At 38.4% G+C, this 20,701-nt stretch overlaps 1 protein-coding gene across 1 annotated transcript in view; it reads left to right on the top strand.

Annotated features, from left to right (window-relative positions):
* Nucleotides 1-20,701, top strand: part of PLCL2 (phospholipase C like 2) — a 107,006-nt gene that overhangs the window by 45,066 nt on the left and 41,239 nt on the right. Inside the window, exons 3-4 of the mRNA XM_084280575.1 lie at nucleotides 14,129-16,615; nucleotides 19,947-20,150. Coding sequence (XP_084136701.1) covers nucleotides 14,129-16,615; nucleotides 19,947-20,150 — 2,691 coding nt within the window. The remainder of the gene's footprint in view (nucleotides 1-14,128; nucleotides 16,616-19,946; nucleotides 20,151-20,701) is intronic.

Below are 20,701 nucleotides of genomic sequence, written 5' to 3'. Positions count from 1 at the left end.
TGTTGAAATTTACCTAATATGTCTCAGTGACTTAAAGAAAAGGAGAATCCTAGTTCTCCTAGTAGTTATCTTTTCCTCCACGTAACACTCACGTTATTACCATATTTTCATTATTGCCCATACCAAGTGCTAAATACAGCGAGCTCTGAAAATGAACAGTAGGATTACTTTTACCTACCATATTAAACTGAAGTTTGAGTGCACACTGGATCTGTAGCCCACCTTCACATCTAGAAGGGTTGTAAACTTGAAGCTACTATTTATTAGGTTCTTACCACCTCAAGTGCTAGAATTCTAATCTTTATTGAGAGGTTGGGTTAAGATCATCCATTGTTTGCATTTCAGAAACTGTTTTTGGTATGTTTATCCTGACTTTTGCATTCTTTGACTGCTTGAAACTCTAATGTTTTTTTAGTGATGCTTATTTGGCATTCCTCACAAGATAAACTTGTAGCAAACAATCAAAATAGACCCCTCTAAAATAGTAGGAGCCTGGAGAAAACTACTATACCTGCTAATTTTTATTTGTTTAATTGTAATTGTTTGGTAAACCATCCAGAGGACTTACTGCATTTGGTTTGTCAAAGCTATGAATGTTTATATAAATATACAATCTGAAGAGCGTATGTCTTGTTGTCTGTTGGCTTAGGATAAACAAATATACTATTTGGTTTTTTGTAATCTCGAGTCTTTCTGTTACAGGCATCTTGTATTAAATATTTATAGTTCACTGTTCTTTTCTAAGTGCTTGTAACTGTTATGAATAATTAAAGAACAGAGTTAAGGGGGAAGAAACACATTGATGTAGCATTCAGAATGAGAATTTCCTATAATTATTTGACAACTGTAAATTACACACATCTGAATATCAACAAGAAAACCATATCAGAAGCAGCACTATGTGGTTAGCAAAGGCACTTGGGTTCTTGTCTTCTCTCCCTGTGTGGTCACTGAGCAATGGTAACCTAATAAATATTTTGTTGTCCGAATTCATTAGGATTGTCATCTTCAAACATAAGCAGCTAATTATCGCTGTTTAATTATTGCCATCTAAGTAATGAGGATGAAGTAGCAATTTCTAGAGGAATTTGTAAGATAATCTTTGTTTAGCAAGTACTATGTTTTTAAAAGTTCCAACTTTTGTGCTTAGTACTGAATTATGTGCGTGACCTCTTCATGAGCTGAGTTGAAGGGTTAGTGTGGGTGAAATGGTCACTTTCCTGCTTGACAAAAAGTAACTTATCTCAAACCACAAAAGCAGAACAATTCAGCTTGTGAAGTTCCATCTTATTCTTTAGAGTTACCTTACGAAATTTGCTAGTCCAGTTACCATCAGTCAAGCAGCAGATCTGAAGACATCATTCATCAATCACTAGAATGAAGGAAAACATTTGATGAATAGATAGCTGCAGGGCAGGGGTAAAACTGTTTTTAGAATTTTAAAAAAAAAAGGGACATTTTATTCCTCTTAAGTCTGAATGTTTTACTTGGATAAAATAACCTTTCGGCAATAATTTCACTTCTGTGTTGATCTTGGAAAACATTCAATGACAGGAAAGGACACAAAAAAGATACAAGGAACCTTCCAAGAGTGCAGATGACATTTGGTTTGAAATTTGGACAAAATACATGAATTGGCAGTACAGGTGGAAATGAACATTTTGCCACATCAGTGAAATTGTGTGATTTAGTCATAACCTAGTGCTGAGAGGTTGGGTGGGATGACCTGTATGGATGTGTGAAAAAGTCAGTCCTTTAAATTACATAACACCTCCATGGTCAATCTGCTGCTCATTTTTTTTGAGCAAGAGTTGTTTGACAGTTAAGGGAATACCATGTAAGCTACTTATCACAGTAGAGGAGAGACTTTTCTGCTGACTAAATTAGTCGTTTATAATAAACAATTACTTTCATTTGCTGGCTCCAGCATGGGCTCCTCTCTCGACAGGGCCACAAGTCCTGCCAGGAGCCTGCTCCAGTGTGGGGTTCCCATGGGGCCACTGCCTCCTTCAGACATCCACCCCCTCCAGCATGGGGTCCTCCATGGGCTGCAGGTGGATGTCTACTCAACCATCAACCTCCACATGGGTTGCAGGTAGACCTCACAAGGGTCTTTTCCACAGGCTGCAGGGGAATCTCTTCTCCGGTGCCCAGAGCACCTCCTCCCCCTCCTTCATCACTGAGCTTGATGTCTGTAGAGTTGTTCCTCTTACATATTCTCATAGAATCACAGAATGGTTTAGGCTGGAAGGGACCTTAAAGATCACCTAGCTCCAATCCCTCTGCCTTGGGCAGGGACAACCTCCACTAGACCGGGTTGCCCAAAGCCCCGTCCAACCTGGCCTTGAATACTGCCAGGGAGGGGGCAGCCACAACTTTCTCTGGGCAACCTGCTTCACTGCCTCACCACCCTCACTGGGAAGAATTTCTTCCTCACATCTAATCTCTATCTACCCTCTTTTAGTTTAAAGCCATTGTCCTAATACTACATGCCCTTCTCACTCCTCTCTCTGGCTGCCTAGTTTTTTTCCCCCTTCTTATCTATTTTACCCCAGAGGTGCTACCACCATCATTGATAGGCTTGGCCTTGGCCAGCAGCAGGTCCATCTTGTATCCAGTTGGCAATGGCTATATCGGAACATGGGAGAAGCATCTGGCAGCTTCTCACAGAAGCCACCCTTATAGACTCCCCTGAGCTCCCTCACCCACCAAAAACATGCCATGCAAACCCAATACATCTGCATGTTATGTAGAGCTAAGGAAGAAAAGTGGAAAAACCACCTGACAAAACAAGCTTGTAGAGCATGCATCTTAAGAGTGCTGTCACAGGAACACCATGATACAAATGAAGTAACAAAAGTTTAAATACTACAAAACCCCAAATAATATGGAAAAGAACACCTTAGTCCATGCAGGCAAGTTTCATATTTTTCAATGCTGCAAATGCAGTAGGTTTGCTGGCAGGACTTGTGACCCCATGGGGGACCCACATGGGAGCAGTCTGGTCTGAAAAGACTGCACCCCATGAAAGGCACCCATGCTGGGGCAGTTAATGAAGAAGTGCAGCCTGTGGGAAGGACTCACATTGGAGAAGTTAATGGAGGACTGGCTTCCGTGGGAGGCACCCCACGCTTGAGCAGGGGAAGAGTGTTAAGGGTCCTACCCCTCAGGAGGAAGGAGCAGCAGAGACAACATGCAATGAACTCACCACAACCTCTGTTCTCCACCCCCCTGTGCTGCCTGAGGAGAGGAAGTAGAGAAATTGGGAGTGAAGTTGAGCCTGGGAAGAAGGGGCGGGGTGGAGGGAGGTGTTTTAAGATTTGTTTTATTTCTCATTATCCTATTCTAATTTGACAATACTACATTTAATGTAATGCTACTTTCCATATTTGGAAGTAATGTAGAAACATCAGTCTTTAACGTAGGATCAGCACAGTGTGTTTGCACAAATCTGCACAGACTTTGCTTTGGGGGTGGTGAATCAGAGAAGATAGTTTCTGGGGCTGCTAGGCAGGAGAGTTGGTCAAGCAAACAACAAAACATACCCACCCATTGTGTATGTAGGAAGCTTTGGAAGAGCTTCTGGGAAGGCTTTGCCAACAGGAGTGGGAAAAGGTAGGGAGTCTTGAGCCAGTGTTTACATTCTCCTCTTTCTGGTCCTGTCGCTGGCTTCTTTTTCCTCTCTGATGCTGAACAGGAGTAGCACAGGGAGAGATGAAGCATCTTTCTGCAGAGCCTGTGCTGCATGTGAAATGACAAAAATTCTGAATGCGGCTATTGTGTTATCTTTATAAGTCACCCACATGCTGTATTTTTGCTTTAAACTGTGAAGCCTGACAGCTGTGTTACGGAAGTTACTTATTTTGCCAGTTCAGTCAAATTGTTGTTTATGCCTGAAACGAGAAAGGGAAAACTGCTGTGCTTTCTACCAGTGGAACTGACTTGCAGCTATAAATACTTGAAAAAAAAAAAATTCCAAGATTTGTCTTCACAATGATTGCTCATAGTAGCCTGCATATTAAGTCTTGTCTTGATTAAAAGATTTGTGAAAATGTACTGTGATATGATATTTGGGTATTCAAAACTGAAAATGAAAATGCTCAGAATTTAAATAGTTGTGCATAAAAGAACATTTTGCAGGTTTTAAGGATGACAGCAGGTTCAGAGGCTTCTTCACACTCAAGCTGTACTAAGACGTGTTGAGCCAGCTTGCACCTTGGAGTCCTCCAATATCATCTTCTGTGGTGTCAGCTTTCTCATCTTCAGTTGTTCTTCAAGCTTGAAACCATATCTAACTATTACTCCTTTTTCTGATCATTGATGGCTGAAAAAAAAGAAACACTTAAACATGAGTTTCTCTATAGTAGTTAAAATGGTCTGTTTGCCACAGTTCAGATATAATTTCCTAGTGCATGATAAATCAAGAGTCTAAAATACTTTCTACTTAGTTATCTTGGGTTATCAGCCTTTTCACGCCATTCAGTAATTTTTTAGCAACTTTCTATCAATTCTGTTTCCTCGGTTTAAGACTGAACAGTACACAGTAGCTGCTGGTTTTCATAAATAATTGCTGTAGTTTATATGGATTTGGTTAAAATATTGCTTGTTTGGGTCTGAAATACAAATGTTTTGCTTTTATTGAGTTTGTAAAAACTAGATACCTCTTTTGGTCTATTGGAAATGCAGCTCCAAAGTCTGAACTGTAACTGACTCAGTAAAATTAAAAACTTAAGCCAAGCATAACTTGGGCTTTGGCGCTCTCAGTGCTCACAGCAGTCTGGACAGTTTCTTTTGATGCTTCTTATTTATTTTCTTTTGAGATTAGACTTTTCTTTCCCCTCTCATCTGTATTGTAAACTAACGCCTGAAACCAAATAGTCCTTTATTTTAATATCATAAATATGCAGCTGTACTTAGATAGGAAAGAATGCCTCAGTTGTGTTTGAATGTAATTTTTACTACTGAATTTTAGTATTCAGATATAACATTATCAAGTTCTGTCATTATATGTACTGCTTTATAAACATAACTGCCTTCCTATCAGTGACAGTAGTTGCTGCTGTAAGGCAAACATACTTGGCAGCATGAAAATGCAGAATGCAGAAGTCTTAGTTACTATAGCTGATTTGTAAATTGAGGTCAAAATCAAAGACAGTGTAAGTAGTTAAAACTCTTTTATTTTCAGCAGACTGAGCAATATCATTTTGCTTTCTTTTGAAAAACATGGATTTGTGTGTGATGAATTTATATGGTGAAATGCGACTTCGACTGAATCTTTTGTTTTTAAAAACCTAATTAATTGATCCTCAAGAGATCAGGCATGCATTGTGCCATTAGATACAAGAAGAGATGGCTAAACTGTTCTGGTATGGAGCCTCTTAAGGTTAAAACTGAGGCTCAGAATTAAAACTTCAAAGCACCAGTTGAAAATGAGGAAAGGCAGCAGTGCTCAGTGTATTCATTGTTCTGTCCTTTAACTGCAGAATGTTTTCTGAGCAAGCTGTCATTTCTTTTTTAGTTCTCTTCTTAGAACTTAACCAACATGACTTGTGAACACCAACAGAAGGAATCTAATACAGCGCTTCGAGGCACGAACTGTGTTCATGCTGCTTCAGCAAGTTTTAGCATTTGGGTTAGGACATTGTCATACCTTGCGCAGCTTTAAGAGCTGGGTGAGAGGGGTGGAAGGTGGAGGGAGTGAAGGACATCATGCCTGCGGATGTCCCGGGCATCTCTGTGGAAGAAACATCTGCCTCTTAGCAGAAGTTCATGGAAAGTTCCCTCACAACATTCTGCAAGAGCATTCGAACTTTAAAGAACCCAAGGATACTTCAGACAGCAACACAAAAACGTTTTAAAAAATAGTTTTCTTTCTCTTCATAAACCGATCAGATGACTAAATAAGCTTTTCTGTAAGAAGTTGTACAAAGAAAGCCTTAGTCTAGACTCTATTTGCAAAACCATATCCTGTTATTTCCCTGCTCGTCGCAGTCACAGTCTTTAACTGAGTTAAATTGTCTGCTGTAGAAGCAACAAAGACAATGCAGGCTACCATTTTTCTCCGCTCTTACTACGCTCTTACTCTACCATTTTTCTCTACTCTTACTGTAGTAGTCATCTCTCTCATGTGACATAATTTTTCTGTTGCCCTGTTTTCTTGAAGCGAGGCAGAACAAAATGAGCCAAAGGAGCCCTGAGAACCACAAGTGTTGTTTTATGGGATTTATAGATCTTTTGTGTACCTTGTCTTTATGTTGGGTATGTTTATGAAATTGTTGATACAGGTTCTGTGAGGTGGGCTAAGACAAGAGATTTTATTTTAACTAATGAGTTAAAGTTCTCTTGTGAGATCATACAGGGTCTGATTTCAAGAGAACAATTTCAACTGCATTGACTTCAGCTGAATTAATATAATGATAAAAGTGAGTGATTATGTTCTTTCCTTCCATTTTAATCAATTATTTGTTTCTAATGGTTACTTTGAATCAACTCAGTTACTTACTGATCATATGGCAAATTGTTTCAGCTCACTAAAATTGCAGAAAACCAATTCAGCAAAAAAGGGAATTTTCGTTTCCTGAGGTAGTGAGGTGAATTCATTTACTGCGTGTCAAATGGGTGCTAATGCGGGCCTGAGGAGCTTGGGAGAAGGGGGCTGTGCAGCTGGGGCAGAAGGAGGAAGAGAAGGATAGAAAATTAATGTTTGGACAAGGGAATTGGTTTAGCTGTATCATGAAACCTTGCAGTTAGCTGATCTGAAAATAAACCAGGCAATTTTTGTTTGAATATTGAGCTGAGGCTTGCTATTCTGTCCATATTCCTTTAATAATAGAACTCCCTTAGTTAAAAAAAAAACCCCAAACAATCCAACAAAAAAACCCCCACAAAAACACACACACAAAACCCCCTTGTTACTTGTACAGCTCATCTTTGTATGTTTCTTTCCCCCTCAGTGTTATTTATAACACTCTGTAACAGGGTCTGGCTGGGGTCAGTCCAACACATACTGAAAAAGTACGTTTCTCTTAAAAAGATTTCTGCAAACAGCAGATATGCCATGAATACCAGTTTGGAAAAATATTTAAATGCTGAGCTCAAATACAGCCATTCACTACAAGTGGGAGGCCCTGTGTTTTCCAGGTAGCCAATGTTTTGTTGTGTCCCCCAACCCCCGCCCACCCCCCCAATAAGTGCCGGTTATTTCTGCTGAGCACCCTTTGCTTTGTTTTAAATACAGCGGGTACACAGCTCAGTGCTTTGTGCCATTAAACAGAGGCTACAGTTCCATTTAGAAACCATTTCTGAAGTGTTTGGGATTCTGTTAATGGAACTGGTGATTACTTGGAGAGTTTTTCCTGGTTTTGATTTTCACAGGCTCTGAAAGCTTTGGACAACTGTGTTAAAGCAGCATAAAGTATGTGGGTTTTTGCTAATTTGGGTCACTGTGTTAGTAAGAATCTCCTAGCAATGGCAAAGCTACCGATTGGGAAGAATGCAGACACTCGGCTAGAGGAGAGGGGCTGAGTACTTCTGATTCTTCTGCTGAGTTGTTGATTCCAGGAGAATCAGTCTGAGAGCTGGTGCACCAGGGATGTATGTAGACCTCCAGGACATGGCTCCTAATGGGGAAATGCCTGATTCCTTCACACAAAAAGTTGCTTAGCTTCTTTTATAATGCTCCATGCTGTGTTCTGGAATGAGCTGGTAGCTGTACATAGGCATCCTATACATAAAATATTTTTTTTTCTGTTTGCAAAAATAAGTGGTCATGTTTATTATCACCATAATAGTTAAATATATTTTTTCAAGAAAACCCCATAATTAATTTAGCAATGAAAATATTTATAGATAGAAGGATAACGTGGTATTGACATTATATTTGTAACTCATTTGCTGATCTGTGTTTGTGTTTATATATCTAAAACCACAGGTAACATCTTAGAAAATAAGAAATCACTGATATTACCATATTTTAGTTAAAATGCATTTAGATATTTAATGTTTTAAAATATTGCCTTAAATATCTAAGGTTTTTTGATTCAAATAATTCTAACTATGTATAGACATACCTGAAGGCTTTCTTAAGTTTAAAGAAAAACTCTTGAAATTTGTTGTTTTTTTTTTTTTTTTGTTTTGCAGGGTTCTGTGCTTGGGAATCTTAAAAAGAGTCTCTCTTTTTTTTTTTTTTTTTTTTTTTAACCTAACCTAACCTAACCACTTCCTGAAATGGGCTTATGTTCTACATCATGTTGTTAAGATAGGTGATTTTGCAATTTCTGCTGAATTGCATTTGATGAAGACAGTTTTCATACTCAGAATGGATACTTAGCACATGCGTTATAAATCACCAAGGAATTGTATGGCGTCAGAAGAGTAGTTCACTCTATTTTCATCATCAGATCATTAGACTGTCATAAAGTAGTGAATTGCAACTGTTGGCTACAGATGTACATTAAATGACTTCTAAAACAGCTCTTACACTGTGTAATATTAAGTAATAGTAAGATATAAAAACATAAAGTTGACTGAACTTAGTCATGGCCTATGGTCTCACCTCCTCACCAGTAACTGGTCACAGTATTGCCACAACACTGATCCTCACATTCACAAACATGTTGCTTAACTGAGAACATAGCTGCAAAAAAAAAAAAATTTAGAAGCTCTTGAGACACTGTTTGCAATTGCAGTCTTGTTACTGCACACATGTATGGACAGTGCCATCTTTGGTGGCTGAATGGCTCAGCATCCCTCCTGTTTCTAAGCCTGGTTAGGATTCATTAAATGGGCGTTCTTGGGCCTGTGGCTCCTTTAGTCTGCATGTTGTCATTGGCACAAGGTGTGTGAGTTTCTTCACACATTGTGAAAGCTCAGCCATGTACAATCAAAAAGCCTGCTGAGGTTGAGTGGAGGTGCCTTGTGCTCTGTTTTTTTGTGTAGTTGCCTTGTCGGCAGAGCACTCGCTGACTGGCTGAGTGATTGGCTTCTAGTCCTTCCTGAGGACCTTCAAATGCACAGCTCCTTGTGTGCTAGCCTCATGTTCTCAAGACTAGGGTGGAGCTGCCTTCCACACTTCTGATGAACCTCTGGTATATAAGCACAAATGGAAATTTTGTATGAAACAAGAAGCTGCAGAATCTGTCACCTGGGGAAGTGGGTATTCCTCTCAGAGGGCAAAATTTGGTGTAGGTGCCTGCTGCATCGACTGTACATTTTGCATTTCACCAAGTGAAATGTTTATGGAGGAATGACATCAGGGACTTTCACTTCCCAGACAAGTGCTCTAAAATGTGTCATTCTGCCACTTCCTCTCGTTAACATTATCTGTAAAGTCTTCTGTCCCCAAAAGAGCACCTCAGTGAGCTAAATGCAGAGAAAGGTCCTAATCCTCACATCCCAGTTCGCTTAACTACTGCATCGAAACTGTGGGTAGCTTCTTCGGTCATGGGTATTTTCAAGCCTGCCTCTCTCCATCTCTGGAGTTTGCATTGGTGGTGTAAGGACCATTTTGTGTTGGCAGCTGGAAGGACTGTCCTACACACTGCTCTGATGCAGCCCCTCACTTCCCACCTCCCGGGATGGCCAGCCCTTGCCTTGAGCTGTAAGTTTCTTCCCAAAGTATTGTGGATTCCACTGTGCTGGGCAGTACCTAAACTTTCTGTAGGTTTGAATGGCTTTTGAGTACTGCTTCCCCCATGGTGTCTTCTGGGGCATGATTCGTTTGGGCATTTACAGGTCATAAAGTTCACTCTTTGCATCTTTTCCTTTAGTAGATGTTTGTAAACCTTGCACTCTTCAGTTTCCTCTGCCATCCTGATCTATTACATTATCAAATCTCTGTTTGAACTCCACAGCTGTTACTATCCCTGCCTGTGGTTATTGGAACTGCTCTTTTCAGTAGTTTTATCATAAAGGTGCATGTATTGAAAGCTTTGCTGTTCAGGAATGATGTGCATATCTCTCAGCATTTGATTTAAGAATATTTGTAGTCTCTAAAATTGTGTTTTGCAAATAGTGCTGTCACACAACGATTTCTTTGTCTGTACCTTGAGAGGAATTAAAAAAAAAAGAAAAAAGAAAAAAGCAGCTATAATGGAAACCTTTTCCCTGTTTTCTCTTTTAAGCCATTTTCTCCAGCTGTCTCTGTCTCTTAAGTGCCATAGACATCAGCTGGGATTATTTCTGTTCTTTAAACTGCTAGATACTTTGTTTTCTGTTGCTAGGAACTCCTGCATAAGCTGAAAACTGCTTGTGTTGTCACTTGTAGCAGCTATCAGCAATGTTTCACAACAATTTTATCTGTGGTCTAGTCTGTTTCTCAGAAGGTCTTGCAGATGACCTTGGCTGTGGCGCATGTGGTTTTAGGAAATGTATTGATGAGGTGGTCCTTCTGGTTTCAGTGTCTTCTGAAGAACAGGCACTCTTAGGGAAGTCCTGAGTTATGATGAGCTCCAACCTCTTGGAGCTGTTGGAGATAGTCCAGAGAGGGGTCATGAAGGCTATCAGAGGGCTAGAGCACCTCTCCTATGATAACAAGCTGATAGAGCTGGGCTTGTTCATCCTGGCAAAGATAAGACTCCAGGGACACCTGATAGCAGCCTTCCAGTACTTACAGGGGCCTACAGGAAAGATGGAGAGGGACTCTTCATCAGGGAGTGTAGTTATAGAACAAGGAGTAATGGGTTTAAACTAAAAGGCTAGATTTATATTAGCAATCAGAAGGAAGTTCTTCAATCTGAGGGTGGTGAGGCACTGGAACAGGTTGCCCAGAGAAGTTGTGGAAGCCCCATTCCTGGAAGTGTTTAAGGCCATGTTGGATGGGGCTTAGGGCAACTGGTCTAGTGGAGGGTGTCCCTGCCCACGGATCATCTTTGAGGTCCCTTCCAACCCAAATAATTCTATGATTCTATACCTGTCGTAATCTGAAGATTGACATGGTCTTCATTGCGTGGTACATCCTAGAAGGACTCTGAAAGTTGTTTCAGTACAAAAATTGTAGCTTCTGATGTAGACAGAATTATGCATCTGCCTTGTAAATCCAGTCTCCCTTAAAGCATCTTGAAACAGCATGAAGAACACTGTCTCATGAATGCTGAGAAGTCACTCCTGTGTTTGTTCAGATACATACAGATTTCTCATGTGCCAGTATTTTTGTCTGTAAGGCAGACTTAAGGCCATGAGAGACCTGACCCAGCTGGTGAATACCACCAGACTTTCAGTGTGAAATCCTCCACATCATATAGCAGAATGTATCTGCTTCCTTCTCCATGCCAAACTATGTCTCTGTGGTGCACAAGCCCGCTTCACACAGTTTGTGCACACTATGCAATTACATTCTCAGCTTATGAGTGAGAGTTTATTTTCTGTTTCTTTTCAGACAGGTGGATAATTCAGACAGGTGAACAATTCTGGCCAGTGTCTTTGGGAAAATATCCTTCAAGTTCTGTTTATGCAGATTGATTGTGACTGCCATGTCTCTGTCAGGATGGGGACTCTCAGAGGTGATCAAGGATCTTTGATCTCTGGAGAAATAAAAACTTATGAAGGGTGTTCTGGAGTTCAGAGCTGTGAGAAACTCACAAGAGTATTTTAAACTTTATCTTCCTGGTTGTCACATCCAGGCAGTAATGCCTGCCACCAGCAGGCACTACATGAATAAGCCAAATGGTAAGACTGCTTTATCCTGCAGAAACACAAAATACTGCCAAACTGTCTTCAAATTCATCTGTCAGGCAAGCAAAACAGTCTTGAAGGTGTGGTGGATTGAGTTATTCCTCTGATTCACATGTTCAAGCTCCAATTCAGCTTTAGGTAACTAGAGTTGGGGTTGCCTTGAGATGGACCTATTTATGTCAGATGGCATCAAGAAATGGCAGGTTGTTTTTTTCCCTTGCAATTCAGTGTCTGGATCAGAGACAATCCTCACCATAAAGAAAGGCGTAGACCTTCCTTCTGGTCAGGCAAGGTGATGCTTCCCAAGCTTTGAGGATTCTGGTGTCAGGAGGTTATCTGTCTGATGTCTCTCACTGGAGTTCAATAAATATATTCCCTTCCTAGATCTGTGACTGAGACATCTGGAGCATTAAGGAGTTCCAGCGTGCTTCATTCTGAGCCCTAAAATACTGGACAGGAATGGCATCGCTCATTCATGTGGGGCTGTCCCTTGTCACTTTTTCAGGTTAGGAGATGTAGGAAGACAAGTAGCCAGAGAAAAAAAGCTGTGCTTAAAACAGAACAAAAATCTTTGTAAACAAAATTTACAGTTGTTTGCTATTTTTTATTTTTAAAATGAAGGAAATCTGCTTTTGTTTGAAAGCAGTCCTCACGCCCAAGCTACAGGTAACGAGATTGCAGGAGTCAGCCCTGTGCAGTATCCATTGCAGGGGTTTGATCTGGAGTTGGAAATAAAACAGTCCTCTGTAGGGTTATTCATTTTTACTGGTCCTTTGAGAACTTGTATAAGGCAAATTCAGATGTCATTAAAGGTGCAAGAATTGTACGATTGATTAATTTTCTCAAACAAGGAACAGCAAATATTAAGCCTGCTTACTTTACTAATAATTGTTTTCGATGAAAGGCTTTTTGGATGCTTATAAATTAGATTACTGAACCAGAATTCTGTATTTTCAATTTAATGAAATTAAACGTACAGTATATATGCCCTGAACTGGAAATGTATTCTGTAATGGATGGTTTTTATTTGAACATCTGCTCAGTGTAGCATTTGTTGCAAGTTTTCTTCTGCTTTCCTTTCTGCCATATAAGCAATGCTGATTTGCACAGTTCAGATGGAAAACTGTTAGAGGCAAAGTCAACATTCTTTTTGTATAAGGCTGGAAAAGTAATTTTTGAGCCATGCTGGATTATAAGAACACTTCTAAATAGGGTATCTAATGTAAAAAAGTTATTTCATGGAAGTATTATTTTGGACTAGAAAATAGTTTATCAAGACACAAGATGCTTTAAAAAAACCCCAAAACAACCAAAACATTTGCAGCATTTTTTCAATCTCAGTATTGAAAGCAGACTGTTTTCTTAAAAGAAGTTCTTTCTCAGGAAATTGGTTATACTTAAGTGATCTGTTACTGATATATTTTGCACTTGTTTGAGTTAATACAAACAGCAAATGGGGGTAGCTAATTTTTTTAAAAAATTTTTTTAAAGGCTTATATATCCATTTTTCTACCCAAGCTTTATGGAGTAATCTAAAACCTCTGAGTTATTTCATTATTTTAAGAGTAAATGTGAATCACTTGCTTCCCTTCCTGTCCAGGTCTTGCATTTTCCATTCAAGTTTTTTCTAACAATACTCAACTTCTTTGGAACCAGTTAAACTTTGTTGTCTGAGAGGGTTCCCTCTTGAGACACTGTTGTATTTCCTGAAACTCAGAACTCTTGGGGAATTGTATCTGCTCTAATCTAGTCACTTGTGTTTCAGTGTAGCTTCTTAAGACTAATGTGGATGTTTTGTGGACATAGGGGTGGGATGCATGTGTCCCTGCTCTGGGCAGTCTTTGGGAAGAATATGGATGGATGCAATAAAGGAGGAGTTATGTGTGATAAGTGCTGTTACCATTTTGTATGCTTAGAATAGGACTATGTCCTGTGGCTTTTATGTAGTTAATAGTGTATGAAGGCTTCTCTGGTGGTCATGAGGACATGTTGACATGTTATTAGAGCTTTCTGTTCTGTGTTGGCAAAGTTCAGCAAGTATCTGTAGGACTACATAAGGACTCAGAGACAAGCTTACTTCCTACTGCCTTGGCTGTAGGGCCCATTTGTCTTGGTACACAGGTTATTACTGATATAATAAAAAGCAATTATACAGCATTGCTACTTAGTTCATTGACATTCAAAACTTGCTTTTTAAAATTTTCTGTTCATACAATACATATTAAAAAACCCAAACCCTGGAAGAATACTTACCTGAGCAAGAACAAGTATTAAGCCATTATTAATATTTTCATTTGTGATTATTCCAAAAAGAATTTCCTTCTTGCTGGTCATTGCACAGATGCTAAGCCTTTTTGAACCACTTTATGAACTTCCAGCTAGAAGTTGAAATCTATTTTGATGTTGAGCAAAATCATACTGATACATGTTTTCTTTTTTTTCCCCCTTGTTTACCCAGGATGGTACGAAACAAAAGCGGGAACGGAAAAAGACCGTGTCGTTCAGCAGTATGCCAACTGAGAAGAAGATCAGCGGTGCAAGCGATTGTATAAATGCCATGGTTGAAGGCTCTGAGCTCAAAAAGATAAGATCCAACTCCAGGGTGTATCACCGATACTTTCTTTTAGATGCTGATATGCAGTCTCTACGCTGGGAACCTTCAAAAAAGGATTCTGAAAAAGCAAAGATTGATATTAAATCAATCAAAGAAGTAAGAACAGGAAAAAACACAGATATTTTTCGCAGCAATGGAATATATGACCAGATATCAGAAGACTGTGCGTTTTCAATTATATATGGAGAAAACTATGAGTCACTAGATCTTGTTGCTAACTCAGCAGACATTGCAAATATTTGGGTTACTGGCTTAAGATACCTGATTTCTTACGGAAAACATACTCTAGATATGATAGAAAGTACTCAAGATAACATGCGGACTTCATGGCTTTCACAAATGTTCAGTGAATCAGATGTAGAAAATTTGGGACATATACCCCTGTGCAATGCTGTACAGTTTATAAAAAACTTAAATCCTGGTTTAAAAGATAACAAAATTGAACTAAAATTCAAGGAGCTACATAGATCCAAGGAAAAAACTGGTACTGAAGTAACAAAAGAAGAGTTTATTGAAGTTTTTCATGAGCTTTGTACCAGACCTGAAATCTATTTCCTGTTGGTTCAGTTTTCGAGCAATAAAGAATTCCTAGATACCAAGGACCTCATGATGTTTCTAGAAGCAGAACAAGGTATGGCGCACGTCACAGAAGAAATAAGCCTTGAAATTATTCAGAAATACGAGCCTGCCAAAGAGGGCCAGGAAAAGGGTTGTCTTTCTATAGATGGGTTTACCAATTACCTTACTTCACCAGACTGCCACATATTCGATCCAGAACATAAAAAAGTTTGTCAGGATATGAAACAACCGTTATCCCATTATTTTATAAATTCCTCTCATAACACATACTTGATAGAAGATCAGTTTCGAGGGCCTTCTGACATTACAGGTTACATTCGCGCCCTTAAAATGGGTTGTCGAAGTGTTGAACTGGATGTATGGGATGGTCCGGATAACGAGCCTGTGATTTACACAGGGCATACGATGACGTCACAGATTGTCTTCCGTAGTGTGATTGACATTATTAACAAGTATGCTTTTATTGCTTCAGAATACCCTCTAATTTTGTGTTTAGAAAATCATTGTTCTATTAAGCAACAGAAGGTTATGGTACAACACATGAAGAAAATTCTGGGGGACAAACTACACACACAGTCTCCAAACATTGAAGACTCTTATCTTCCATCACCAGAATCACTTAAAGGAAAAATACTCATTAAAGCAAAGAAACTTTCCTCTAATTGTTCCGGACTAGAGGGAGATGTTACAGATGAAGATGAAGGAGCAGAAATGTCACAGAGAGTGGGGAAAGAGGCAGTAGAACAGCAAAACTTGATGACAGGGAAACGATTTCAGCTCTGCAAAGAACTCTCGGAGTTGGTAAGCATATGTAAGTCAGTTCAGTTCAAAGAGTTTCAGGTTTCATTTCAGCTCCAGAAATACTGGGAAGTGTGCTCGTTTAATGAAGTGCTTGCTAGCAAATACGCCAATGAAAACCCAGGAGACTTTGTAAATTATAACAAACGTTTTCTTGCCAGAGTTTTCCCCAGTCCTATGAGGATTGACTCTAGTAATATGAATCCTCAGGACTTTTGGAAATGTGGTTGCCAGATCGTAGCTATGAACTTCCAGACGCCTGGCTTAATGATGGATCTTAACATTGGTTGGTTTCGACAGAATGGAAACTGTGGCTACGTCCTTCGTCCTGCTATCATGAGAGAAGAAGTCTCCTTCTTTAGCGCAAATACGAAAGACACCGTGCCTGGAGTTTCGCCTCAGCTGCTTCATATTAAAATCATTAGTGGGCAAAACTTTCCTAAACCCAAAGGATCCGGTGCCAAAGGTGATGTTGTGGATCCTTATGTCTATGTTGAAATACATGGAATCCCTGCTGACTGTGCAGAGCAAAGGACGAAAACTATGCATCAGAATGGGGATAATCCGATTTTTGATGAAAGTTTTGAATTTCAAATAAATTTACCAGAACTAGCTATGGTGCGTTTTGTAGTACTGGATGATGATTTCATTGGGGACGAGTTTATCGGGCAATACACTATTCCCTTTGAGTGTCTACAGACTGGTTATCGGCACATTCCTCTGCAGTCTTTAACTGGTGAAATGTTAACACATGCTTCCTTGTTTGTGCATGTGGCCATAACTAATCGAAGGGGTGGTGGGAAACCTCATAAGCGGGGCCTCTCTGTGAGAAAGGGCAAGAAATCAAGGGAATATGCTTCTATGAGAACATTATGGATTAAAACAATAGATGAAGTGTTCAAGAATGCCCTGCAACCTATTCGAGATGCCACGGATTTGAGAGAAAATATGCAGGTACAGTGTTTACAACGAATATATCAGTTTTGTGTATTTTTGTATTATGGTGCATGCAGAATATATGTTTTTTTGAGTCTTCCTGCATTTTGTAAGTTACATGAATCAAATCTAATGCTGAACAGCTTTAGAAATGGATGATGTCAGACTAACTTTATAGGTGATACTGTCTACTGAAATAACCCTGAATGCATATGCGTATTTTGTTGAATGTGAACTGTAAATATGACTCTAGTGTTAGAACTTCAGCCTATATGTTTGAAGGAATACGTTGGGAGAAAATATGGCAATACTTCATTTCAGAAAACTACTTTAAATAGAAATGTGGGAGGAAAATATAGCTCATAGAAAAGGGACACTTTACTGCTTATTAAAAACATTATGTATGTGAAAATATGTGTAGCATAGTTTTGCTGAGGTTTTGGTTTTTCCTCATTCCCAGTAGAAGGTAGTACTTTCAGAAAGACCATTTGCTTTCCATGGTTCTTCCTAGCTGCAGTATTAGGTATTAGAAGACATCCTCTAAGAAAAATTATTTAAAAGGTCACATATAGCAAACACATTGAATTTCAGGAAAAAGTACAGGCTGAGGTGCTTGTTTTTGTGGAAGCCAAGAGATCCCACTTGAAAAATTGCATTTTTGGAGATTCCAGTAAAGATTCCAGGTAAATAAATCCTTACAGACATAGATCAAAGTGAACTGTAAAATTGTGTTCTATTTAATAAAGCTTTTAACTAAAAACTTCTGATGGACTAGTAGTGATAAATAAAATTGAGCATAGTAATTTCAACTGAAGTGACCTATTAAATCCTCTTACTCTTAAGTAACATTAAGGAGAAACTGAATGTTTGAGACTTGGTTCTGGATTTTAAAGGTACATTAGATAAATTTTCTTCGAGGAGATTTTAACAGTAATCTTATATTGAGGAGATTTTAACAGTAATACAGTTTAAAAACAAATTTTTCTGCATATGAAAGAAGAAATTAGTACAATATTACGAAGCTCTCTCATGCCACCTGGTATATAAAATTGCTGTACTAAAAGATTATTAAAAAGTACGGCAATGATATTTTGACTTGTGTTTCACATTATGGCTACACATAAATTGAACTTCACCTGTAGTGAACCTCTTGCAGGCTAGAATTCTTTTGTATAAAGGATACTGTATTTTAAGATACCTGTCAAGATAGAGCTGAATGTAAGATTTGAAGAAACGGTGAAAACATATCTCTCTTTATAGCTACTTTTAAGTTCTTTACTGTAGGTCCTGCAGTATTTTCCAGAAGTGATAGAATTTAAAACAGGCTTTACAGTGTGATTTCTTTGAACATGGGATATTAAAACGTATTTTATATATTTTATTCTGTCAGCTTGAAAGTTGTGCTAGCAACTGAATACATCATTATCATCTCTCAAAACGCTATCAAGAAGATATTGTAGGTGCATGGAGGAATATTAGTCTTGCATAGATTTACTGTCAGATTATATAATGTGCACAATTTTAACTCCTCATAACTAAGGGTTTGTAACTAATCAAAGTAAAAAACCCACTCAATTTAAATAAATGCCAACATATATTAGGGAGTATGAGATTTCTTTAATTTCTGTATTATTGAAATTTTGTGTGATAAATTATTAGGATTTTTATGATACAGAAACACATAATGTTCCCACAAGACAGAGTATAAACAGCAAAGTTTGTTTATTTTGGTAAAATAAGATTGAACAAGAGGAAAAAAGCAAGTGTGCACCAGTGACTTTAATGATTTCTCTGCATACAAATAGCTGGCCTTTTTTCTTCCTTGTTGGATACTACATTACCATGACAAATGCTGATGTCATATCTTCTCATTACATATTAATCACTGATAAAATCATCATGAGTGATTAAACTGGATGTGATGTTGCATGTTTAAATTGCTTGTCAGTATGAGGGATAGTCTCTGGGTATCATGTTGGAAGTCCAAAGGCAAGAGTTACAGCTGTAGTTCTGTCCTGCCTGCTGTTAGCTAACGTTTAAGTTCCACGGTCTTCATTTCCCTCTCTGTAAATCTGTTGTTCATAACGGCTTATCCATGATATTGATCTCAAAATCTTTTTGAATGGACTTCCCAGTGTCTGGATATTCAACTGTGCAATTACTGTGTCATTAAGGTATAGTCCAATTAATAGAAGTACACTGTAAATGGCTGTAATAGATGTAATTTAGTATTCACATATATTTGCATGAATATGCTATATATACTTATTTTGAAGTCTGCTTTGGGTGCTTTGTATGATAAAAAGGACAGCAAAATATTTCACATTTGATTCCAGTTTGCATTAAGGTTGGCATTATGTTGTTCTAAGAAATTTGTCTCCAAATGAGCCTTGCCATGCCAGCAAGATGGAAAAGTGGTTTTATTAAAATGGAAATCTGTGTCAGATACCCTGCTTGGGTAAGCTGTGAGAGAAAGCAGCACTGAGCACATCTGTAACTTAAACATATCATATTTTTGGTTTTGTTTCCTACAGGAACACAAACTCCAGACCTGCCATAGATCACCAGCTCCCACTTGGTACAAAAGTCCTAAATTCATTAAAGTGCTGAATATATTCCCATCGTGGAATTCAGTGGCTACTTGGAGTCACATTATATTTCTAATACTGAAAATTTTCTTCAAGTTTAAACATATGGGTTTATATTCTGCCATATTGGATATAAAATAAAACTATAATAAATTCTAGGGAAAGGTTAAAAATTGGTATTTATATTAAAGTACCTTAAAAATTCACGTAAGTGTGATTCTGTGATAGGAATGACATCGGTAATGGAGTGCTGGGTTTGTGAATCACACCAAATGGGAGCCAGCAGATCCACAGCACGTCTGGACTGTAGTTCAGGTATGTTTAAAGTTACAAATGGGCTGAATTCCTCCTTCCACTTCACTTTGCTTATTTGGCACATTCAGCACCTAATATTTTGTTTCTCTTGCTGGCATTAAAAAAATTACTTTGAAAAGTCTTAGAATTTTCCCAAACATATTGCCAGTATCTTTTAGAATTCATGTGTTTGCAGAGGTAATTTTAGTAGTGATAGAGACCAGGCACAGTTGTTCTAAATAGATTTTTCCTGTGGCAAGTATTGAATTCTGTTTGAATTTTTAACATTTTCATTCAAGCGTATGTGCAATATTGATTACTTTAGGAAGCTGCTAATTTTTCAGGGAAAAGCTATGGTAATTCCACAGTGTAGCTCAACTATAAAAGTGAAGTATTTTATCCTGAAAGAACGAGACATAAAAATTCATATTTAACTGTAAAGGAAACTCTTTCTTTCCTTTTTGCAGAATGCAGTAGTTTCATTCAAAGAATTATGTGGCCTCTCTCCTGTAGCAAATCTTATGCAGTGCATTTTGGCAGTGGCTTCGCGCTTGGTTGGGCCTGATAGTACACCCTTGGTAGTACTGAATCTCAATGATCAGTATCCGACTATGGAGCTCCAAGGGATAGTTCCAGAGGTCTTGAAAAAGATAGTAACAGCGTATGACATGGTGAGTAGTCCTTTGTGGTTACTTTATATGCTATTTGAAAGACTTTCTTTTTGCAATATACAGTACTGTGCTTGTTTTGAAAGGTCATTTTAACCTGTGACTTCCTATTTCATGCTTAATTACATGTGCTTGAAAGTCCTGCCCGTGAATGTACAGCAACTGTGTCTTCACACAGAGTGAAACATAGAGATTAATATACTGCATGCAAATATGTGTTTGTACACTTGAGAAGGCAAAGTGGTTATAATCAAAAGGATTTAACATGAAGAGGATGTATTAATTTACCTGTTTTGCAGTAACTTGAAACTTGTGGCATATCTATAAACCTCTTAAATTAATTTGCTACTTTACAGTTTGCTTTCTTTTGGCTTTGATGTGACACAGAATAGAAAAACATCAGGCACTGCTTTTAGAAACTGTAGTTTTACAAGCACCTTCAAGTGTTAAATTCCACATGTGCTTTTTCATTTTCTTTTGTTATATCTGTCTTATAGATCTCATTTGATTAGGCATTTTTATGTCTGTAAGAAGCTGTAATGTTAACTTCAGCC

Source organism: Gallinula chloropus (assembly GCF_964237585.1).
Source record: "Gallinula chloropus genome assembly, chromosome: 2".
NCBI classification, from domain to species: domain Eukaryota; kingdom Metazoa; phylum Chordata; class Aves; order Gruiformes; family Rallidae; genus Gallinula; species Gallinula chloropus.
This window is presented reverse-complemented; position numbering and strand designations above follow the sequence as displayed.